This window comes from Tinamus guttatus, unplaced genomic scaffold (assembly GCF_059628265.1).
Source record: "Tinamus guttatus ecotype Peru unplaced genomic scaffold, ASM5962826v1 Tinamus_guttatus_pri_ptg000131l, whole genome shotgun sequence".
Lineage (NCBI taxonomy): Eukaryota > Metazoa > Chordata > Aves > Tinamiformes > Tinamidae > Tinamus > Tinamus guttatus.
Window position 1 is genome coordinate 4,170,097 of NW_028288665.1, and position 25,082 is coordinate 4,195,178.

General features: G+C 40.7%; 1 protein-coding gene across 1 annotated transcript; it reads right to left on the reverse strand.

The window, feature by feature from the left end:
- Positions 1 to 357: 357 nt before the first annotated feature.
- Positions 358 to 24,403, reverse strand: LY86 (lymphocyte antigen 86). Its single transcript, XM_010227034.2, has 5 exons — positions 24,246 to 24,403; positions 11,131 to 11,217; positions 9,386 to 9,514; positions 2,755 to 2,807; positions 358 to 508 (listed from the first exon to the last, which is right to left on the reverse strand). Exons 1-5 carry the CDS (start codon positions 24,364 to 24,366, stop codon positions 413 to 415), a joined length of 486 nt encoding a protein of 161 aa, XP_010225336.2. The 5' UTR covers positions 24,367 to 24,403; the 3' UTR covers positions 358 to 412.
- Positions 24,404 to 25,082: the final 679 nt, after the last annotated feature.

The window sequence follows — 25,082 nt, forward strand, 5'->3', positions numbered from 1 at the left end:
TGTGGAGTGCTGTAACTGTAACTATAGGTAATACATATGAAAGTTGTCTTTAGCATATGTTAAAAAATGTTTACTCCCCGACTCACTATAAAAAATTGTTTAGGCTCTCGCCTGTTCTGCCTGGTGCTGTTTTCATTCTGAGACCAGAATGCTGGTATCAACAGCTATTTGCAACTGTGTATGTTAGAAGCAAAAAGTGTGTTACAGTGTGCATTTAGAGATAAGATTACCACTAGAGGGTCTACTGACATCTTGAAAAGAGAGAATTACAAAGAGAAATAGCATCCAAACAACCATGTGCAAATTATTTCCTTAAAAATCATTGTAGCATGCAAGTAGCTCACTTGGTTTGCACAATTTTGGTGATCTGTAACTTTAATTAAATGGCTTCGGGCGCATTGTTTATTTGTTGCTAATAATAATCTAAATAATTTTTCACGTTAAAATCAGCACAAGCGACAGTGAGGCCATCTTCATTAGTCAGCACTGCTGAAATAGTGTACTCTCCCTGCGTGAGACAAGCACAAAATAAGAGATTAGCCAGCAAGTATTAAATAACTGTTGCTGCTTCTATGATAGAGTCCTCTTCCTAGTAGCAAAATAATACTTTTCCCATCAAATCCGTCAAAAATCTTGCAGTCCAAATGCGATACAGAACTGGTAAAGGAGTTATCCATATTTTCTGCCAAAAGACTCTCATCAGGAATATCAATACTGACAGCACAAGAAGTTCAAAATTAAAACAGTGCAGGGGGAACAAAATGTTTTGATGTATAAAAATTCTTTCTGAATCTGTGTGGTTTCTCATGCTCCTTATGAGCAACCACAGTATGGCATGTGCTATTTAGTAGTAAGAAAGGGAAGAAGCCTCCAGTTTTCTGGCACTTCTCTTGTTCTAGTCCCATGGTTCAGTCATACACTGTTATCACTTTATACAATTTTTTATAAAGATAAAATTTGGATGCATATATGTAGATGATTTGATCTGTGATGAATTACTATATAATAAAACTAGAGGGGGCTTAATTTCAAATTGTGTGGTTGAAAGAACTAGTAATTCCTTTTGTGGGAGAATTATAGCATTGCAGTACAGAAATCTCAATCTTAAAGAAGCTCTAGCTTTTTGAAAAATAGTCAAAACTGCTCCCTTCAGATGTTTGGATAAGGAAATGTGCTGGTAGCTGTTACAGAGGCTTGATTCTCCATGAAATAGCATTTTTGTTCTCAAGAGAACAGATCTCAGCAAACCCAACTTTCCAGGACTTATGTTCTCATTCTGTTTCCCCATTCTGACACTGTCTCCTCTTTTTTCTGTGCCTGCATCAAGCAGGTCCTGAGCAGGCCCCAGATCTTCTCTGAGACTGTGATGTAGATTTATGTCAGCTACTGAAGGTCTCAGTAAATCTAAGAGAGTGTTTGACCCACTTGTCATGGTTACATCTGGACTGCAAGCTCTCATGGTGGTGACTACTTCTTTTTCCCTCACATTCTCAACCAGATGTCTTGATGATCTGTATCTTGCCCTCTCCCTTTCAATCTAGGCTCTTCAGGTACCTGGCTAAAAACCTTTTATTATTCACTAGTCAAACATAGATAGCTTCAAGTTGTGCCCAGTTGAGAGATGATGGAACTTTTAGCATTTAGGACCTGTCTTGCTTTGCAATATGATTTGATTGTAGTTTAGGAAGGAGATTTAGTTCGATGTGGAGGAAGGTTGCTCACAAAGAGCACCCTTGGTGGATAAGCAGGAAACTCAATATGAGCAGTGCCTAGAGCACTTTCTCATCTTTCTAAGAAATTCATCTCTTATCTTAAGGCTTCATGAATCTAGAGAAAATGTTCCTAGACTTCATGACTTGCATTGTCAATATCAACTTAGAGGAGACCTATCTTTGGATCTAACACTGTATATCTACAGTGGAAAAAGTACAATTGCAGTAGTTATCTAAATAGCCCTTACAGCCAATGAGAATGAATGTCTCCAAATTGTTCAGCTCACTACTGTCTCAGGAATCCTTTGGAGGATTTGTTTATTGCCCGTTTAAGAGTAATGGAGAGCAGTCTACTAAAAGAACTGCATGAGCACATCCCTTAGCACTGGCTGAAGATTCAGCATCCTGAAACACCCTGTCTCTCTCTGGATGATAATGACTCTCCTAGTGCTTTAATCAAATCTGTTTCATTTCATGGTGACAAAGATTTGCGTCCACACGTTACCAGGTTGCTGCCTTTCGACCTCAATTGCCTCAACGCATCGAGCAGGCACGGGTTCCACCACCCGGGAACCCGGGCCAAATGAGCACACACACCACTATGGTGGATGCAGCACTTGGCACTTATTCACTAACACATCCAAACTTATGTAGGGCACCTGTGACATCCAAACTTATGTAGGGCACCTGTGTGTGGAGGCACGCCCCCTTCTGACCGCCGTATCCTATATCTCTGTTACCATCTAACAGTTGGCCTCAGAAAATCCTTTAGTCCATCAAGCAATTAGCAAGTAATCAGCATTATCATTTTCATCCCTGGCCAACCCTTCTTCCCATTCCACGTGCCCACCTTCCCCTATTCTTTCCACTATTCTTTCCGTTCATCGCGAGATCTTCTGACCGCTGTACCCTACACCAGGTGGAGACTTCCAGGTGGAGACTGGGAGAGCTTCGCATATGCTGACATGATGGTTTGTAGTTTTCTAACCATGCGCCCTCTAGAAAGTACTTCTATTTGGGAGTATAGCTGTGACAAACTTACCTGTGGGATTTCTTTGATTCCTAGTGTGACTGGTCCCTCATAGTAGATATGTTCTGAAAGATAAATATGATGATGGGTGGTTAGACACTGTTCCACACATGAAAGAAAAAAGCGGCTGATAATAGATGATATTTTGTAATAGCACTTCAAAGTGCTTTGGTGACAAGTGTTACAGAACTGTAAAGTGCTCATGCATGGTCTTGCAACAGCCCTCCTGAGAGAGATGTCAGGGCATGTGCTGTCTTATGCGGAAGGCAGGGCCATGGCTCAAGAAGCAAATACAATCTGTGTTTGAGTGGAGAAGGGGGATGTGTTTTTGCCCAACAATGTGGATATTCCTCTGTCAGTGTGCATCCTACAAGTGAGGAAATTAAAGGACTGGGATTTGCTACACACAAATCCTTTAGCAGCATGATCTGCATGATCTGTAAATCCATGCCTGTGCCTGTTAAGCATTTGGAGCTGCAAGAGTCAACCTATACTGTTTTTGGTAATTTTAAGTAAAAAAAAAAAAAGGTCTGAGATGAGTCCTTCTGTAGGTGTAAGCTTCTGACTGCTTGTTGAACATGACCTTAAAGTAATAAGAACGTGTCTATCTTGCTGTTGAGAGAACATTCACCAAGAAGTTATGTGATGTGCTAAAGCCAACACAAGTTGTGTTGGTGATTGGAATAGAGCCCAGGAGTCCCACCTTCAAGTCTTCATCTCCCTCATTGCTAGACATACTTTCTCCTCACTGTAGGAAAAAAGTTGATTTCAGCCCTGCTGGGGAATTCACAAGCTCTTCTGCAATTCCTCCTACTTTCCCATAACTTACTGGCCCAAACTCAGTAGTCTTGATTGATTGAAAATAAAATTCTTCAATGTTTCAATACAGATTTTTTTTTTGAACAACTTGCCTTACATAAGTCATAGAAAATTCAGAGAACTGTCTCAGGATTCTCTTTTTTAGGTGTCATGAAATATTCTTTACTTTGACAGTGACACGGGAGTAAGCATTTCATCGTATTTATATGAGTATCTGCTGGCATCCTTATGCTTGTTACTTCTTGAGAGCTGCTTTAGTCCCATCTCACTCTGTATGCCTTGAGTTGTTCCCAGTTAAAGGGTGGAAAAGGGGTTTTGTCACATGTTTGTGCCCCATGGTCCATCCCACGACAATTCAGAAAAGTATTCAGAGAATGTCTTCCTCACACATATTTGAAATGTTAGCTAATGCTTTTTAACAAACTTAGATTCATGACTGCAATATGGACCAGGAAGAGAGTAAGAGAAACCTGAGACATCATCAATGTCCTACAGCTTTGCATTAGTGGTGAGTTTGTTAGAAGTCATGCCCTGATGATCCTGGGAGGTGGAGCATGACTTCTGAGTGCTCCCCTGAAAAACCTTTTACCCAAACTGAGACTAGAATCTGTGTGTTCTGGCTTGTTACTCTCAAACTGATTAACTAGAGCAGTTGCAGAAGTTCCCTTTGTTCTCTGTTTTTCTGGCCACTTTGCCTGAACCACAGGAAGTCTATTTCTTTTCAAAGAGTGGTTGCCATTGCTGTTTGCTTCCATGCATAAAACTAGAGTGCTGTAGTCTGACACATCTCCACTGCAGAGCTGTGACTCAAGATTTCAAAAATACAGCACAACCCACTCCTCACTTCACAACTTGCTAGAGCCTAAATGGTAGTTAGAGACACTGCATACTGCACGACTTGTGTGATGAGTGACTCCCCTGGGACTTGGAGTGTAGATGTGCTGATGTCTGGTAAGACATATTGTGAGCTGCCCCATGTGTGGTCAGTGCAGTGCAATGAGTCATGGTTTGTATGCAATCTGTTTCAGTAAATGGTCTAAAGTGGACCTTGTTGGAGAGAGAGAAAAGCAGCATCCACCTCAGGTCTGAGCCCGACTATTGCTGGATAATAGCACAGGATAGTAAAGAGGAAACAGGGCAACCAAAAAACCCTTTCTTCCCCTGAAATCTGCAGTGGGACATGGAAACTCCTCTTGGCTCAGGTGGCTCATTAGGATCCTACCAAAGTCATAAGAAAGCAATCCAGAATTTAAATGTCAAGAAGCAGCATTGAAGCTTTGCAAAGTATATATTTCAAAATGAAGTAGGTATCATCAGTTCATACATTTGCTTCTGAAATTATGGAGATACTAATCTCTCCTTTAGTGAAGGTGGTAGATGTTTTTTTCCTCACTTTACCGTGACAAAGTGATTACATCTGATTACATCAGTGTGATCTAGGGCTCTGCCTCAACCCTCCTTGTTAGAGTCTCTGTGATTGCTCCTGCATAGTGGCTGGTGCATGGTGGCTACACCCTTGTACTCCTTGTGCTGTTGGTAATGAAGGACACTCTGGGCTATGCTGTCTTTTGGGGAAGTTCAAACTGTGGACCTGGGTCCTGTGCACTCAGTTTGAGTTCCACATTTACTACTTTATTCCTCAAAATTGTCCTCGCATAGTTCTTTCTAACTAAGGATCTTGCAATGGCTTATGTTGTCAGCCAGGCCTCTAGAAAACCCTTGTGACTCTCCTTGTTTCTAGCATGGGAAAAGGGTGTTCTCCGGGGAAGGTGCATGTCCTGCTGAAAAAAAGAAAAGCTTTCTTAATTTTCAGCTAGTTGAGGCCTTCCAGAAACTGACATAAATCTGCTGAATTTTATTGGCTATGCTCATTTCTGACCATAGCAACATTCTCAGTGAGCACAGTGGTTGGATGAAGTTCTTTAAAGCCCATTTACTGTTCTTCTGTACACATACTTTAGACTTTAAGGGCTGTAATTTATCATAATAGCCTTCATACAGTTGTATGTTTTTATATTCTCCATTGAAAGAGGATGAACACAACTGTTTCAGTAAGTGTAACTTTCACAGACTGTGAGCCTAGCTGATTGAATGAATTGTGTGGTCTTTTTAGAGCTTTTCTGTCTAAATTTGGATGCTTTTATAGCTGAGAAAATATGTGATTATACACACACACACACTTATATGCAGAGCTGCATTTTTCTAAATAAGAAGTCCCCCTGTTTCTTTATATGCCTGCAAGTTACAGCATCTGTCAGTGTTCTGTAATCAGTGGTGTACTGAACCTGCCTTTCACATTCAACTCTTTTTCTTGAAGACCTAATTGAGGTGATTTCTGGAATATCTTGTAAAACATTTCTAATGGATTGCTGATTTGGGGTGATTTTATTGTATATTTTGGAGCAGATTTTTACTATTATTTCTTATTAAAGTAGCTTGGTCCTTTACCTGGCTGCTGATTGGGCCCCTGGAAGCTTCTAGTCTGAAGCAGAGCTTTCAAATGTGTAAGAACTTCCAGAGAATTACTTCAAGTTACTAGTTATCATTTATCATGAAGATGCCTCTCATTCCTGACAAAACACCTATAATGAAATTCTCACTCCTCTTTCTCAGATCTTCCTTGCACTGAAAATCTTTTAACGTTCTCACACTCTTGTACTATATAAAGGCCCTGTACATCTGCACCCACCTCTTCCTTTTTCTGTGTTTTAAATCTTTTTAGAACTTAAATGCGCCATGTTGGAGTTCTTCTAGGACACGATCTTGCACCCATGCAGCTCTGGTATAGAACTTCTGTGAATTTTAGGGATGGAGGAATGATCTGAATAACTGCCATCTCACCCAACTGCTAGATGGATGAGAAAAATCTATATAAATATGTAGCTGAATGAGAAACATGCACTCTCTCTACTGGGAAGGAAAAACTGAGTTGAAGAGCCTAGTGGGAACAGCAATGGCTTAACAGTCAAGACCTAACTTTATGGTGTAGTTGATTCCTCACAAACATGTACTGAAACTCTCAAAGTGAGATCCAGTCCATGTCCCATTCTCTATTTTATCTTCAAATACCATTTTAGAAACAAACATACAGCAATACCTAACCAAATGAGGTAATCTAAAAAATGCAGGCCCAGAGTTAGGGGTGGTTTTTGTTTAGCACAACAGCGCGCACGAGAGACAGTACAAGTTGTCAGGTGGTGCCTTTATCAGTTGGGGCCGGAGGAAAACTTGTGGGCTTGCAGAATATCCAAGTATCTTTCATCAAGAAGTTTTTATTAAGCCTGCAAGTTGTGGTTAGCACATTGCTTAATATTACCATACTAGGTATGTTTCTCTGATTTTTGTTATTGCATTGGAAATCTGTTAAATCTTATGCAACAATATTCTTTAGAGGAAATGTGGAGTAAGCAGGTCTTCCTACTAAAAAAAGCGGAAGAGCTAAGTTCCAGTTATACCACAAAGAATTTGGCTGTTTTTGTTGTTGTTATTGTTTGTTCTTAAATGGGAAATGGCCCACTTCCTTGCAACCTTGGAGCCTGCAGCTTCAGAAGAGGATTATACCTCAAAGAAAAAGGTCTTGGAATCCTGTTTAAAATCCCTAATGAGCTGTGCCAGATGTGACCTTTGCTTAAAATAAATAATAAATATGTTAGGGAAGCATCCAGCTATATTAGTTTTCCTAACATTTTTTCCAGTTGTGGCAAAGTTGTAGCATTATAAAATAGCAGAGAAAAATTCTCACATTCAGCTCTTATAAATCTCTTTTCCTTGTAACTTCTGCTTCACTTGTCAACACAAGCAGTCCAATAAAACCTGCAGTACAAATACACTCTGTCATCAGGAGAGGGAGGGATGCACCATTTTTGCCTTCTTGTGGTGGCCAACAAATTCTGTGTGGAACTATATTTAAACTCAGGTCAGATCTCTGTTGGAAATGTTGCCTGTAAAACAGGGAAAATGGAACTTTACATAACAAGCTTCAGGACTATCTACTCTTCGTCATCTTTGCTAAGATACATACTTGACCATTCACAGTGTTGTCCTTTTTCCATAGATTTTAGGTCAGATTTACAGCCACGCTCTTATACTCAAAACATGGCTACACTGAATTGTGTCAAACTTCAATTCACTTGGATGCCCTATAACATAGATTAAAATCAAGTATCAACTAATTAAAAAATACCACAGTTTCATTTCGAACTCTGGTGGTTTGAAAAACTTCACTTTTTCACTGTGACTTAATTACTAAATAAAAATAATTATTGAAGGAGGTGGCATTTTTAAAAAAAGTGTGTGGCAGAGGTCCTTGCACTTACTAGGGATGGTTCTAAATGAAGATGCATGAGGCTATTTAAATAACCAGCTACGGTTTTATATCATAATGTACTTCAATTAGGAGAAACAATCCTCTGCCAGTCCAAGATTAAGGACTTGGAAACCTCAGGAGAATTTAGCTTTGAGGCATAATGTGTGAATAGCAGTTTGTGCTTGTCTCAGGATTGACTCTACTTCTCCTTAATGTATTTTCTAAAGGATGTTATTAAGTACTTCATCAGAATAAGACAGTTTTTCAGTAGGTCTGTGGGTGTGTATGTGTTTTTTTTTTTTTTTTTGTCTTATGACTCAATACTCAAAAGCTCAAAAATTGAAGATGCTTCTAAATTTTGTTCTTCTGTCTATCTGGCTCACAGGATTTACATAATTGCTTGCTCATGCAGCATTTTTCTATTATTCTTTGTGATATTTCTATGCTGTGTGAAATGTCTTAGTGATTTTTTTTCCAGGGCCTGTCTTTGCAATAGTGGTATGCTCAGTTGTCAAACCTCTGGTGTTTGCACATGAATTATTGCAGGAGTATTATGATGGACATGCAAGTGAATGGAAAGGAAGTGGAGTTTCTGAAACTAACTGGCTCACTAACAAATCTGTGACAAGCTTTCCCGAACCAGCCAAAAGAGATGGTTATAATTGCTTAAAACCAGCCTAAAGAGATGGTTATAATATAAAGAAAAGGAACTTCACAGTGACTGATATCTGTTCGCAATATCTATATTGATATTACAGCCTAGAGGCTGTGGAAACACCATGGCTACCTTAATAGCACCTGGTCCGATATTGAGATGAGGTCCTTGGGATGGCCAGGCCCACCTGTGACCAAAGGTGGATATTTTGCCAGGGTAGCCAATGCTACTGTGAAATAACTAGGCTGCGTTGGGTTGATGGGCATGAACTAAACTCACACCTTCTGACTGCAAGATAGACAAGGGTTAAGCTGAAACAAGACAGAAACCACAGATAGTGTAAAACAGTATCTTGATCCAAATATCCTTATTCAAGCATAGTTTCCCTTTAAGTAAGTTAAAAACTGCCTTCAAGGATAGGAAGCATTACTTGATTAGTAACATAGAACTTCATTCAGAACTTCATTCCACAGACTTTCCTTTAACAAAAATAAAGGCCAGTTCTGCAATACTCGTTGGTCATGTGACAGTCATGAGACAGAGCCCCATACATACCTATATATAGAGAGAGAGCTTACAACTTCTCTGTGCTGTGAAGTGGGGTAATATTACCATAGTATTTTTATGAACTTGAAATCCAATGTGTATATGATACTCTGATTTAAAAAAGGTGAGCAAACATATTAAGGAAAAAGAGGTCTCTAAAATTAAAATGTCTGTCCTATTATGTTTCTGTCATACATTAACATGCTATTGAAATAAACAGAACATTATGTTGTATCAGTTCATTCAGCAACACAGCAGGCACATCCTGCTTGCAATGCTCAGTAGCCATAAAACATTTAGATTGCCACCTAAATTACCTCCTTTCTTCTTTCCACAGAAAATAATTTTAGGATCATCTGGCTCACAAAGTGACTCCGAGTAGCTTAAGACGGTTTTCCCATTTATGATCAGTTTAATATTTGCATGCAACTGCTTGATGCTGTGTCCTGAAAACAAAAAAAAAAACCAAAAAAAAAAACAAAAAAAAAGAGGAGAGCTCAGAGGAAGCACAAGTTTATTATTTTATTTTTAAAAAAACCCACCTTTTTTTTTCCTCCAATGCTTAAGCTATTGTGTTATTTTCTCTTCACTGAGAACTCCTGATATGTAGAAATCTATGCTTCAGGGACAGATCTACCAGTTGGACTCGATCTTGAAGGTCTTTTCCAACCATAATGATTCTAATGATTCTATGATCTTTAAGTCTCCCCAGCCAAATACAAGAGTCATAATAGCTGCATCATTATTGTTAAATAAACTACACTAGTGACCATTCTCTGATCCCAGCTAGCATAGTAAAGCTTGTGTCCATACATCTAAACTCTTTTTCTTCCCTCACATCCTCCAGCAGAGTGGCTGTCTGGTGCGTCTGCTGGGAACAGGCCAGCCCCTACGCCTGCTGCCTGGGAGAGAGCTCGCTGGCCTGGGTGAAAACTGTGCTGGGGACCGGCCAGTGCCAGGAGCTTGCCTGCTTGCACTCATGCCCTGTATCAATACAGCTGGTGAGGCTACTGGATTTAGAGAAGAACCCCTGTAATCTGAGCCAGCGGAAAAGAATCTGCAAATGCCCATTCGCAGGCCTGTTTCTCTTTGCAGCCCCCTGAAAATCAGTGCTCCCAGGCAGCATGTGCTTAGCTCTTCCTACCACGAGTCCTCTGCATACAAGGAAGCACTTGAAGCACAAGGAAGGGCTATGAGAGGGTGACATAGCAAACTCTTTTTTCAGCACAGGGAGCATGCAGAAACTTGAGCCAAATATCTCGTATTTATATTCTAGTAGTATTTGGTAGTAGTAGTATCTAGTAGTATTCCAGCAGTATTGGAGGCTCAAGGTGAGACTGGGGCCTCTTTTGTTGAAAGAAGCACTCTTGTCCATGCAAGGCTAGGGTCACAAGTCAAGCTATACCTTATATTTGCTTGTGCACCCAGCCCCTTAACTAGAGGGCAGTTTTGCTTTTGACCTTCTTAAGTCAAGCACTGCAGGATATATTTTTGGCTAGCCCATCCGGTGAGCTGATGGCACAGCATTGGCTCAGGCTAGCAGTTTTGCTGCTCTGACTCTCCAGTGTGTCCAAGCATCACTCCCTATGTGTCCAGAAAGGGTAAAGAGGTCCTCCCACCCTACTTCCCCAGCGTCCCTGCAGTTCACTTGGTGTCTTTCCTGGAAGAGTCAGCCACTGGGAATTTGGAGAGCACTGCCAAGTGAGCACAGAATTCTGGGTGCTATAGCTACTTCATTTGGACTATTTCAAGATGGCTTAGATGCGAAGACAAGCTCTATAGCAGCTGTCACCTTGGCAGCTTTATATATACAAAGGGAACTGAGCAAGGACCCAGAGAGATGTGGCCTGCCCAAGTTCACATGGAAGGTCTAAGGCAGATCTGAGAACAGAACTGAAATTTATCTGGTCCCACATGATGCCCCTGTTTTTGAAATTTCTCAGAAATTCATCGTTAGTCAGAGGTTCAGACATTTACTTGCTTCTTACTTGTGAGGGCACTTACCAGCACTCACACAGTGGGATTACTTGTTTATGGCATGAAGAAATAGCAATTCACTTACTTAGGATCATGGCAGCTCTAATGTTAAAGGTGTGGGAGGGGATGTCAGGACACTGGTCAATGCTGAAAGCAAAATCCTGCTGAGGATCTGTCAGGAGAGAGAAGGTAGTGAGTAACTACTCATATTTTTAATGAGATATTAACTATATAGTAACAGTATAACAATAAATATAACAATATAATATAAACAACAATAAAACTATGTGATTATTATGAAAACCAAATTACATGTTTCTTTGAAATGCTTAGAGATCGTGCCACATATTTAATCAGTACTTCTGTCTTTCCTGCCACTTAATGTGAACTTCATTCAGCAGATAGCCTAAGTGTTGCTAAAACCAACTGTGTAGAAAGAAGGGAGGGAGATTAAGGAAACCAAGTTCACCAAAAGGTGAGTAGTCATTACTCGTTCTACACTGAAACCTTAGCACAGGTACTCTTTTCAGGGTCTGCACATTTCTATTCCTTGCTCATCTGTGACATGCATTTTATGGTGATGATGTTTTTTAGTTTGTTTGCGTTACGTAGTAGCTTTGAGCTTTCCTGGGAAACTGAATCCTGAAGTGGGATGAGAAGTCTAAACTTAAAATAAAATGGTGAGATCCTGCAATATTTCATTCTGGATCCACCATCATGTAATATTTCTAACCCAGGAACGCATCTCCAAGAGAGGGAGATGGATAGCGGAGTGGGAGGCCAAGGGATCCCGGTGGCTGATGATTGACTTGAACGTGGTTCTTACCAGTTTCCACGGTTTCCCTTTCTGAGCACAAAGCTGCCAAAACTCTTGCACAAATACAACTGCTTTCTCTCTGCTTCTGCCTTCTTCCTTGCTGTCCCTCAGCACCATCTTCGCTTAAACTCTTTGGGACTTTTGAAGACTTGGCAGTGTTTCAATCTTATGACAGCTGTCAACATCAACCAACAGCTCAGTTGCTGCTGGAGCTGCCGCAATGAAAGACATGTTCAGAAGTTTCCCAGACCATGGCTGGAGATGGAAAATTTGGCCAGTTCAGCTACATCTTATTTAACCCATAGATGAATAGGTTAGATGTATGCCAAAGACTCAAGACCTGATTTAGGCAGATATTTGGTCCTTACAGTGGTTTCTCGTTTGGCCCATGAATCCCACTTCTTTTTCTGGAGAAAACAGAGATGTCATAGGATGTACCCACATGCGACTATGGTACATGCAGAAGCAGCTGTAGGCTCCTCAGTTTAGATAAAGCTGCTCATGATAAAATATGGACTTGGGAATTGAATTCTGTTTCTAAACTTGTATTTTGAGATAAACTTCTCACTGAATTGAAAATAACTAATTGGGAGAATTTTACTTTGATGCTGTGGTGAAACTTGCATCAAGAATGTCTGTTATGAACCTGAGATGATGTGTCCGGAGTGCCTTAGCTCCCAGTTTGACCCTATTTCTACAGCCGTCTTCCACACCTGTAGAAGTCTGCAGGGAACAGGCATGGGTAGCTAAAGCCTACTTGCCTAGAGGAGAGTGTGAAATGAATGAAAGAGCCAGAATGGGCTGGGGGCTCCAGCTAAGCCCAGCTCTCCCCTACTGGAATTATCCGTGTTGTGTAAATGGAGCTCCCAAGTTTTTAAGCTCTGCTAAATTTAACTAACTAAAGGAGACAGATGACAGTGACTGCCCACAGCTCTGTTCTCCTGTGCTGGATTTTCTCCTCCACCCCAAAAGACCAGTCTCTGCAGTTGCATGGTCAGTCAGGGGTGAAAAGGTGCCACCTGCAGTTGTTTATCAGCTGCTCAAGCATGATAGGAGTCAGAGGGTTGTCTCATCTCCCTTTCCTTATTCCTGCCAGTTCCTGCTTTGTTATTGCAACTTCAAAAGTCGTTGCAACCACCTAGAAAAGCAGTTTCCTGCTCCAGATGGAAATAGCGTCAAACTTCTCTTTCTTTGGGGCAGTTGTGCCTGCTAACCCTCTGGTCTCTAGCAACCCTCAGGGTTTGGTTTCCGTTTTCCTCTGGACTTCTGCAAGAGCCCTTCTCATTTCTGTTCTTAGCATGTAGTGTGGTGATAAGTTTCAGGAAGCAGCTGCTCAGATTCTGAGCATATTGGGTACTGGTGCCCACAAACACTGCTGGTTGTCAAAATACTAAAATTGTCAGTTCTGTAATTCCCAGAGGGAGCTATGCTAAAAAAAAAAAAAAAATGGCACTGCAATGTATACCATGCTCTTTTGCTTTCCAAAGAGATTAAGTTGTGCTTTAGTCAGCAAACTGAATTGTTGTATTTGGACTAGAAGCTTAAAAATTTAGCTGAAATTTTCCCATCAATAAATCCATTTGGATGGAAGGGTTTGTTCATAAAGCTAAGCTTCCATAGAAAGCATTAACTTTATATGATGAATCTGGACTTCATAGTAGTTTATTTTTGATATCCAATGAGCCTGTCCTTTGCTATAGATTATGCTCCTCAACCAGATTATCGTTCTCATGTTGTGCTGTAGCCACGAGTCTCTCCTGCTGCACTGCAGAGATGCAGCATAGAGGGACCCTGGTGCATCCAGAAAAGTGTTTTCTGATCCCCAGAGACAAGAGAGTGTGGAAGCACTTGTGTGAAAAACTCCAGGGGAATTTCTGAATTAGCAATACTTGGATTTCGTGTTGTTGCTCTGTTGCTGAGAAACATAAACTTTTCCACCGGCAAAAGAAACTCCAATTAATTTTCTCACCGTCTCCCTGTGGAAACTCAGACTATGACTTTGCAATCCAACAAGTTAGAGACATTGTGCACATGGGGGCTTCCTGCTGCTATCATCCGAAAGGACGGCTTTATTGCCAGAGCCATGGTGCCAGAGAGTCTAGACTCCAAAACAAGTAGGCAGAATGTGTACAGCTAAAAGTAATTTAAATAAGAAAGTCTTTTTTAACCATTTGATAACTGAAAATGTCTCTAAATTCAGCTTTGCAGTGTGATCAGAGTTATTTTGCTGTGCTTCTCTTTCTTTAAGCATTGAGGCGTCTCATGTTGTGGCAAAGGCAACTCGAGGTAGTTGCCACTTTCGTGTTTCATTTCAGATGCACAACTATGAGTCACTGTGTCTCTTATGGAAGTTTAATACTTATTCTTCCTTGTTTGCCTCAATCTGAAGAGACTAAAAAAAATACATGTTATGTCTTTCACATGTGCAGAGCAATAACATTTACCATTAAATCTCTAAAATACGTGGGGCTGCCCTTCAGCCTTCCACTTCCCTGCAACATTTCATAGTGCACAGTACTCTATGTTCCCAGACTTCCCTCCGCCCACTCCCTTCAATCTGCTACCTCTTCCATAATTAAAGCTAGAAACTCTTCAACTGGTTGCAGTTTTGCTTTTGCAGTTAAGCTCTGATATATTACCAAGACTTAAAACGATGCTTGAAATTTTGCAAACATGTTGATGTTTAGCAGTGAAAATGTGCTTATTGAGGTCAAAAGGGCATTTTTAATGTATTTTTGCATGAAAAGGGCTAAGGCTGCAACATTTGTAACTAGCAGGAGTAAGATTTTGTAACGAGCCTAGGAGGAAGATTTTGATTCAAGATTCTTTCCAGACAGTTCTAAAAACTTTTTAGGCTACTGTTTTCAGAAGGAGGCAAGTCTTCATCTGTTGTAACTAATCATTTTCCTGTCAGATCTCTTAGACCCATTATTTGAAATCAGCGCCACAAGCTAATGCTGAGCTTTCAAGTGTATCCAGCACTGAATGCATAGCTTTCACTAAAGATGAGCTTCTGTAGTACAACCTTACTCTATGAGAGGTAAATTTGGGATGTCGCTGGCATCCTGCCATTGATTACCAGCCACTTGGGATAGTGCCAGCCGACCCCACACATCCCACCTTCCATTTCACCCTTTCCTGAATACTGTGGGGGTGATTTCTTTCAATATTGGCTTGGTACGTGGTTTTCCTTGCACGCTGCTTAGCCTGGCACCATTGTGCACGATTTTTGGCTTAACATTGTGAAGCGCTAGCAGAAATGAATTTGGCTAGATTATTCTAGAAGACAGGATAGAGAGGAGTAATACTAGTTAGATGCTCAGTGAAGTTCCTGAATCTTTCTTGCAAGAATTTCTTTTCCTGCTCTTTTTCTTCATAGAAAGTCCTAATTGAATAAGGTCAGATAGATCTATAGCAGTCTGTATACAATCCTTCAGGATACAAGCCTAGTACCTTTGAAGGAGAATATTATCCCCATTAGAGGGACAACAGGAGGGAATGCACTTTCATGCCTCAGTTACTGCAGTTGATGGGTTGGGCTGGCAGCTCCGGCTGAACATGAGACCAAGCACCATGAGCTAGGGCAGCTGATCTCCAGCACATGTCCCATCTGCCTGCTGTGCTGTGGGAGTGGTGATCTCCAGCAGGGAGATGGAGAGGGCAGCTGGGAATGATAATGTGCTAACTTGCTATGGCTAAATCCCTGAGAGCCTGCCTGCCAGGCCACTAACAGGGCATTACAGAAATTGTAGGGCCAGATGGGAAGCACCTGTTCTAGGAATTTTGCTGGGCTATTCTAGAAGAGCACCTGTCTTTTATTCCTCTTTCCTTTTTCCTCTCTCATTGACTATTCGCTACTGGGTTCACTCTCATCTGATTCTCCTGTAAAAATCCCATTGTTTCCATGAGTATGAAAACCAGAGGTTAGAAGCACTAATGTGGACACAGAGCACAGAACAGAAGCAGCAGGCAAGCAAGCAAGCTCTGCATGCAAGAGTTCATATCTGCAAGCCTTGCAGTGGTGAGAAGGTTCCCAATTTGGTCACCTTTGAGTCTTTCAATTTGCACTTTTAGGAGTGCGTAAGCAGTAGAATTCAATAGACTGATATAACTGCACTTTGTTAGGGTCATTCAAGGATACACTGGTGCTGGAAATTAGCACAAGGAAGAATCATATTTAGTAATTATCCAACACTCCTCACCTTCAAAGCTCATAATAAAATTAACTCATTAGTCCTTACAACATTCAAGGTGATGAAAGGAGAGGAAAAGAATGAGGAACTGTTTGGGATCCCAGACTTGATATATTCACTTAACACTTTTCTTTTAATGTTTATTTAAATAAATTAACCTGGATGCTCAAGGTTATATTTGACACTGGGGACTCTGCTTGTAATGTACTGAGAAAGAAGCACCAGCTGAAACGAGAGGCTGCAGTTACCCATTTAGATTTTACTGAAGACTTTCTGTTGAGCGTATCTCTCTCTGGGCTTGCATTCACTGCAAACCACTGCCATGTGTGAACAGGGCTGGGAAAAACAGTGACCTCTGTTCAGTGGGTAACAAAATAAATTGTGAGTTACATGTTGGCTAATTGTAGTTTCTCGTGTTTGGGACGCTTTCTCCCAAAACCCTTGCCTCAAAGACATGAGCAGCTTTGGGTTTTTGCTTAGTTTAGGCTTCCTATGCAAAAAAAAAAAAAAAACTTGAAGCCTTTTATCTCCTGTATTTTATATCTTTCTGGAGACAAGTAACTGAGTAAAGGAGCTTCTGTTTGACAAACCTTCTGTGACTTTAGAGAGAACCTTGAAGCTTTAGTCTCAATGCAGTCTGTAAGCAAAAAAACTTAAAACATGAGTTAAAAAAAAATTCTTTTCAAGCATGTTCATGTGATACTTAAATCAGCTCCTCTCTCAAGAATATGGAATACTGGCAATAAATATAACAACTATGTACAGTTTGGTTAGATTAAGGTACAGGCATTACTACCTTGGGTTTTGGCCCTGATTTGAAACCAGATGATTCCAGAGTCTTATGAAGCTAATTTAGGTAAACAAATAAGTCTCTGTCTCTTGCTGTTTCAAAAGAAATGCATTGCTGAGTATAACCAAAGTCTGCATTTGCAAATATTCAGAAACAATAACTCAGAAGGTTGGTAACTTCTTCAAATGTATTGCTGAGACTCTAATCACAAGAACAAAAGGACTTGGGGTGTAAGCAACTGGTGTAGGACGTTGGGCTGAGCCCATACTGAAGAGCTTGCGTTGTAGCAGAAGGAGGAATAAGGGACGTATTTGCCCTGGAACCAAGCAGAAGTCAGCTAGTGGCAACTTGCAGCCATGGACCTTCTGGTAGTCTGGGTGGGGAGTGCTGTGGTCAGCACTGTGTGAAGGCAGGGGCTCGTTAAGGCTGGAGGGGTGTGTTGGGGGACAGAGATATCCCTGGCCTGCATAAAGTGCTCTTGATGAAGACTTAACTTGAGTCTGCCTGCCTTTTTCTGCCCATAGGATTTTTCTTGACATTGGGCTTTTTAGAGCAGGAAGGCCTGGAGGGGCAGACAATGTCTCAAGGTTTTTTTAATGGACATTTTCTTTAGTTCTCCCAGTGGTGGTATTTGGAAAGAGGAATTGCAGTGCTTTGTGTTGTATGACAAAGCTTCATCCAAACCTGTTTGACAACATGAAACTGAAAGATGCTGGGTTTCGAAGACAGCAGATACAGATCTGTATTTGTATTTGATAATCCTGATATGTCCTAGTTAGCTTGAGAGAGAAAGGGAGGTAGGGCAGGCTTCAGCTACAGTGGTTTAACAAGAAAATACTGCATTAATTTGGGCCCAGCAGGGGATGTATTAGAGTGAGAAACTCTTTGTTCTTCTGTTGATAAGAAAACACCAAGCGCTGCATGAATAAGATGCATACAATAACTGCTTGTATCCCTAATCAGATCTGTCTCTTCTCTCTTCGGGTGGTTTTATAATGTTCTTTGAACTCCTCTACCTAAGACAGAGAGATCTCTGGACAACAGCAGTTGCCAGTGTGACTGGGGATTCACAACAAACCCGCAGACTTGTGTCAGAAATACAGCTAGACATTACTAGAAACTGCCCTGCTGTTTCTAGACATGCCATGGTCTAGGGTAGCAGGCTGATTAAACAGAACAGTAATCAGCAGCATATAAATGGATGAAATGTTCTTATTTTCCCAGGATGGCTTGAAATCCACTGCAGGAGTGTGGCAGTAAGCTATAGTTGGAAAGGTATGCTCCTTCTGCTAAGGAAACTAGCTGGATTCCCACCTGCCTGATTGCTGTTGGATCTCTTGACAGAAGCCATCCATCTTCGGGTGAAGAGGAAAGTGGTGCATTGAATTAATTTGTGATAGCTTTCAAGATCCTGTTTTTTTGGCAACTAGAAGCTCTCCTGAGTCCAAATGCAGCATCTGGGACAGATCAGAAGTTTGGGATTGAATATGCAATGATTTTGTACAGGGTATTTGGGCATCTTGTCCCTGATGGGCAATGTGCTACCCCAGTATTATGTTGACATAAGTATTCTTGAAGTTGGTGCAGTGACACCAGCCTGCAGTAATGCAAAAGTCTTTTTGAGGTGTGTTTTCTTTCTTCTTGGAATGTTCTGGATATTCGGGGCAACTGATATTAAAGTGCTGGGAGAATCCTATCTCCTACCTCATCTTTGCTTTGGTAAACTGTAAGGATCAAAGTACCCAGATCTATTTGGAGATTTTGATGAGATTTCTAGATGAGATGATGTGGTCATGTCAAGAACACTTCATATGCTTACACGAAGTGCTTTATACCCGAGTACTTACGAGACCCTGTGGCTTGTTCTTGCTCTTAACCTGATGCAGCGAATGTACTTTTTGATAGCCTCCACTTTATGCAATACATGAAGGTAATCTCGAAGTTTTATTATATTGTTAATATAGCAGTGAGTCACCTATTTAGTAAATTAGACTGCTTCTTCCATTTTTTCATGCAATAGCAAATGTCAGTTCTGCCTGGTCCAAAGTACTTCTTAACTGTAATGCAATATACTGCTTTAAGGATAAGCTTCTCCTGTCTGTTTCCAGTGGGGAGAGCATACTTTTCTATAGCTTGCACTGTGGGCTGCTACCCCTCCTGTTTGCGATACCTTGTCAATTCTCAGTGGCTATGGCAGTTGAAGACATAGCAAAAGTCATTATTTGGATATAGCATCTACTAGTGGGATTTAACAACAAGTGATAAGGAGCAAAGGCTGTCATGCAACAGGGGCAACCACCTGTTTGTGATACATGATGCAGGACCTTCATTGCTTTTGTGAGGAATGGATGTTGTGGGCACTCAGAAGAAATCTTTGAGAACCAAACTAGAAAGGAAAATTTAAACTGTGATGAGGGACGAACAACTGAGGTTAATTCTCTCCACGACTTGTCTCAGCGAAAGCATTATTGATCTTGCTAAATGGTTCAAAATTTAGATACTGTACCTAATGTTTTGTCCAAAGTACCTTGGAGGTATGAAATTGTCTCCCATTCCTCCTTAACATTGCATTTTAAAACTTAGTAAGCATTCTCTTTACTCTGAAAGAGAAGAAAGAATTAAATTAGGAACATCTAGTGAGGTCACTTTGGAAAAGAAACTTCTAATTCTCTGATGGAGTGCAGAATGAAACATATCAGATACTTTTAATTCATGGAGGGACTAAAAATTTACAGGAAGATTTACATGTACACTCACATACATGCTACCTTGATTTTGATGATAACTTTGGTTTGTTAGAATGTGGTGTCAGAAATACACTTGTCAACACCTGGACTTCCCTTTGGAATAAGAAAAAGCTATACCAGATTGGCAGCCAGGCTATGACACTCAGATGGCTTGGACAGAGCAAACAAGCACAAAAATGTTTTGAAGTAAAATTCTTAAGTTCTTTGCTTATTTTCCCATTAGCAATCTATGCAACAGAGATCAGAGGGGAGTTGATGGCTCATGTGGCTTTAAATAATTTAGAAGCAGAAGCAATTTCTGGAGACTGCTTGAGGGAAATAAATAAATAAGTCCAAGAGAAACATCTGGTTCAATCCATCTGCCAAAAAATAAAGAATAATGGAAAAAAAATCGTCTTTTACCAAATGTCTTGGAGAACATTTGCCCTGGAAATGCATGAGGTGAGAGTTTTTGCAGACTTTCCTTTTCCAGTGAAAGCTATCAAGTTACTTATATCTTTTAACTTAAGGTTATGAGTGTGTGGCCAGGGAATGCATATCTGGAGGAAAAGCAACCAGCAACCTAGCTTAAGATGGGTTAGCATAGAAAGCAGAAACAGATTTGCTCTAAATTATTGTTACAGTGATGAGGATTTAGGAAGACTGGTAATGCGGGTTGGTATTGCTGAATGATCAGGGATGTTACAGATATATAAAACAAGAAAAAGAAGAAGCACAAAAAAAGGGCTCTCAAATAATATATTTGACTTCTCAATATGTAGGAAATAGAATGTGATGGACTGACTCTGTGACAGGACCCCAATAAGACTGAAACTATTCAGTATTGAAAAACACATTATCAGAAAATTGCAATCTATGTAGTATATCAATCTCCACTTTTATTTCTTTTTTTTTTTTAGCATTCAAAAACTGTCTCAAAGCAGAGCCTAACTCCTGTTAGGGTATAGGGCATAGACACCCTATAAGGTGAAAAGGCCAGATTCTACACCAGAATAACCCTGTTGAATTCTAGTGACCATTTTAGGAAATCAGAATCTGAGTTCACAAGTTCAAGGAAAGACAGTACAAATGAGAGTTTATCTGTCAGGATAGTCCAGCACTATCTTATACTGAAGGGAGCAATGCTCCTGTTTCCTACTGTATGCCAATAGGGTAGGAATAAACTTCACAGAGGTGACCCTCTTTGAAGTGTGACATAATGCCATGCAAGCAGTTCTCAAGCTCATTGGACGTAGGTTTCATCTAAATTTTCTGTGTTTAAGAAAGGACATTGGCATTTAGGAATAACTTCCAAAACAGGAGCAGAGGACCCTGCAACTATGTCTAATTAATCATTAATCAAGTCATTAATCAAAGCAAAAAGTAGCTCATATCCCTTAATATGTTTTTTAGTAGGAGTAGTAGTAATGGATATGCAAATAAAAAGCTGAAAAAAGGGTGCAGTCTGTTTCCCACTTAGGTTCTGGAGGCTGAAATGAATAGTGATTGACTTTTTCTTTCCTGAAACTTCCATTGATGGCTATTAGTCTTGCTTCAGATCAAAACAGGAAAAAAAAAAGAAAAAAAAAAAAAGACAGGCATGAACTAGGAAATCTGTTTGTGTCTGATAGCCAGAAATCCCATGTGGTCTGAACAGTGTTTTATAAAGCATAGGGACTCTCCTTCAAGATGCCATCTCCAAATACTACTACTTTGACTCTCCTGCAGATCTCCCTGACATTCCCTGTTTATTCCTCCAGAGCATAGAAGACAAAAAGTCCTTCATGGTAGATGCTCTCTAGACCCTTTCTAAGAACCACCTGCCTCTAGCTAGCCTCTCTGCATTGTTGAACCTCTGATTTGAAGCACTAGGCAGCTCTGAAATCTCTGAGGTCCTAACCTAAACAGAGAGCTTTATTAATCCCTGAGCACACCAGTCCAGGTATGTTGGCTGAAACAAAAACAGACATCTAAAATTCTGACTTGTTGACATAGACCCAACTAACACTTCATGAAAGAGAGCTGTAAAAGCAGCTGGAAAATATTTTCTAGGGATCTGCAGCAATAATCTCTTGTTTTGTGCTATGAAGAAGGCCTCATTTGTGTGCTGCAATGTAAAACTGTTTTCATGGCTACTTAACAGAGAGTGCTGCAATTAAGCTTATATGAATGGTCTAGAGGCAGGTGCTGCTAGACATGTCAAAGAGCTATATTTTGTACTTGCACGTTCAAGTAGATGCCTGACACTCAAAGAGCACTGGAATCTGCTCGCGGCACTCAGCTACCCCTGCCTTCCTGACTTTCCCTTCTCAGAGAAATGCCTTTACAGTGCAACTGAAAAGATCAAAAGCATGATTATTGTAGAAATCACTGTGAAATTAAAAAGGGATAGGAATCAGCCATTTGTGTAGCATATTCTTTTCACGTCTCTGCATAGACTTGCCAATTGTGGTTCTCTTTTCTCAGTTAGATGTTAACCTGCACCACTTTTATCTTAGGATCCCTGCCCAGGTTTCTAAAGTGATTTGTGGTCATTTAAGATCTTCCTTCATTTTTGTCACTTGTTCCTGGGAGGAAGAGTGGCTCTGATGGGAAATGTCTAGCTAGCTGTTTATAGACTGTCTCGGTGTTATGTCTCCTGTGGTTATACAGAGGAGGCAGCATACAGTCTATTTACTTTATTTCTAGACCACCCATCTCTTAGGCTGAGTTATTTGCTAAGGACTTGTTATTAAGAATTTTCTTCTGATTTCCTTTCAATGATTTTTTTCCAAGTGCATGTGCAAGTGCATCTTTTCCAGCCCTTTCTCATGTTGTATGTCCTGGGTCCCTCAAGGTTTAGTTTGACATGGCTGAGTGGGAATGGGATTTGTGATGGGATGTTTGTATACCCCCAAAGACTCAGGTTTCCTTCTATGACATTCAGAATATGGAGTGAGAGTGGGGGTTCAGTGCATGCCTGTATCCTACCTGTTTACAGAAATCATGATATTTCAGTTTATACAAACTACCAGACAATGAACTGGAGCTGAGATGCAGACATGCATTCTGCTCAACCACTACAGGCATAGTAGCAGGTATGGAAAAAAGGCAGGGCAGATCACAGGGATGGCAGCTGGGAGTATGGTCACAACTGACTCTGCAAAGCTGCTGAGGGAGAAGGATCAGCTTCAAACAAGAAATTTGATTTAATTCTCACATTGTTTCCACGTCCATGTAATCCTCTCACCTACCGTGGCTGTGCCCAAGAGAACAGAAACCTTCTCTCATGTTGAGAGAACTGTGTTATGTCTGTCTTGTGCTTCCCAAGCTGTGAACTCCTCCTGAATGATTGTACCTGTTACCCTTCTGTGCAAGGCAAACTCAAATAAGTGATATATGAGCTCTAAAAAAATGCATTTTGTTACTGAGCCCTGTGGTGTGCATGGTAAGAAGAAATGCCTGACTGACACGTGCCCAGCAGACAGATGTCATCATTTGGATCAGCTCTAGCGTGTGCCTCTCTATTAAGGCATCTCATGCTAAGTGAGGCCTGTTGAGGGAATGGAATTAATTTATACAATGAATTCTTGCTAAAATAGCAGTAATAGAAAAGCTTGTATTCAATATCTAATTAATTATTTTTCTGATACAGGACATCCGTTTATATAGCATGTGACGCCTGACTTCGTTCTCCTGGGAGCAGGCCAGTAAAGAATTGCATTACAAATATTTATTTACTTCTCTTGTCCCTCACTGGCTTTATTTTAATGGGTGTGCAAAACTGCATGAAAGCTCCACAAGAGAAAAAGCCCCCTGGGAAACCCTTTGTATCTGGATGAATTGGAAAAACAAACTCTAGGGTGCTCATTTGCCATGAATCACTTTTCACATCACGTGCGGAAAATGAATGAGGCGTCTGTGAATCTAATTCCCTTTGTCCCAGTTGTAAAGCAGATCAGCACAATAGGGGCGGCACAAGGCCAGCAAAGCGGCAGCGCTGGGAAGCAGGCACCATTCAGTGAATTCATTTTCAGTCATTCCAGTGCTGCTTGCTCTTTTTCTTTTCTACAGATTTAAAGAACAAACAAACCCTACTGTCTCTGGGAAATGCCTCTGGTAAGTGCTGCTGCTGAAGTCTCACTAAGCATGGTGACAACGTCTAAGAACACGATTCCTTCCTACTGTCACACCAGGTCCCTTGGCACTAAGTAGGAGGACAGAGAACACATCACCATAGCCTAAGATTACCTTATGAAAACAGCAGATCAGTGCATTGAAGATTCAGTGTCATCGCAGGGTTAAAAAGGTAAAGATTCAGGGTCTACCTCATTTTTTTGCTTGTTTGTTTGTCGTTTTGTTGCTTTTTTGTTGTTATTAACCTAGCTTTAAGATACAAATCCTAGTTCTCTCTTTCAATAGCTGAATTGAAGGTATTTTTACAGTTGTTATTAATCTGAATTTGCATACATTATTTCCTGTCTGTTGTCTTTTAACTAAATACAGTCAGATTTTTGTGTGTGTGTCAATCAAACCATCTCTACTTAGAAGACTGAAAACATTCTAACAACAAAACCCAGTGCTTGCCTAGAAGTATAGCCCTTCCATTCATTGCCTGTTTTGTAAGCTGCTGTCACTGTGTTAGAACCACCGTCTTGCCCAGCTAGAAAGAAAAAGAAATTTTAAAAGTCTCACCGCAGCTTTTGTAATATATTTCCAAGTTGCTTTCTTTGCAGACTGTGTGCGTAGGCCATTCTGTGCTGACGTTAATGCAGAGCAGGACTAAGATGAGCTTGAGAACATTGGACGCCTTCATGGTGGTGATGGCAGTTTGCAGAATTACTTCTTCTTGTCTCTCAGCTGCTGTGGAGGGAGGTGTTCTGTTCCTTTTTCTCCAGGGGGTACAGGAGTTACTACATTCACTCCTGTAGAAGGGTTAAGGGAGCAAATGCAGCCTGTCGCTTACCACAACGTGGTATAAAAAAGAAGCTAATCAGAATTGGAGGGTGCTACTTCCGTGTGCTCAGACTTCTGCTTTCTGTTTCTTGCTGGCTTCAACTAATGACAAATGAGCTAATCACACCTACTCACAGCACTGCATAGCACAGTCTTGGTGCCTGCTGGAACAATACACCAAACTTCAGTTATTTTCTTGTGTGTTTCTTCTCTTGGAAGTCAAAGCATTTAGGTCAAGGCTTCAGAAAAGCTTAATTGTCCCTTCTGTCTGCAAAACATTATGAACCAAATTGGCCCTTCTAAAGTACACTTTGTACGATTTTTTGCAAGGTGGCCATTTAGGTTTCTGTGTTCCTTTTGGCAAATCTCTCCATTAGAAGAAATGGAGGCTTGTTCACAGAATCACAGAATGGTTGAGGTTGGAAGGGACCTCTAGAGATCATCTAGTCCAACCCCCCCTGCACAATCAGGGACACTTAGAGGACGTGGCACAAGGTCACATCTGGGTGAGTTTGGAAGATCTTCAGAGAAGGAGACTCTACAGCCTCTCTGGGCAACCTGTTCCAGTGCTCTGTC

Excerpts from the sequence above, each read along its gene's own strand:
- LY86 (XM_010227034.2), bottom strand. The coding sequence starts at position 24,366 with ATGAAGGCGTCCAATGTTCTCAAGCTCATCTTAGTCCTGCTCTGCATT. Across the intron at positions 11,218-24,245 it reads AATATATTACAAAAGCTGCG|ATCCTCAGCAGGATTTTGCT; the intron begins GTGAGACTTTTA and ends CTCTCCTGACAG. Across the intron at positions 2,808-9,385 it reads CTGTGGAAAGAAGAAAGGAG|AACATATCTACTATGAGGGA; the intron begins GTAATTTAGGTG and ends TTTATCTTTCAG.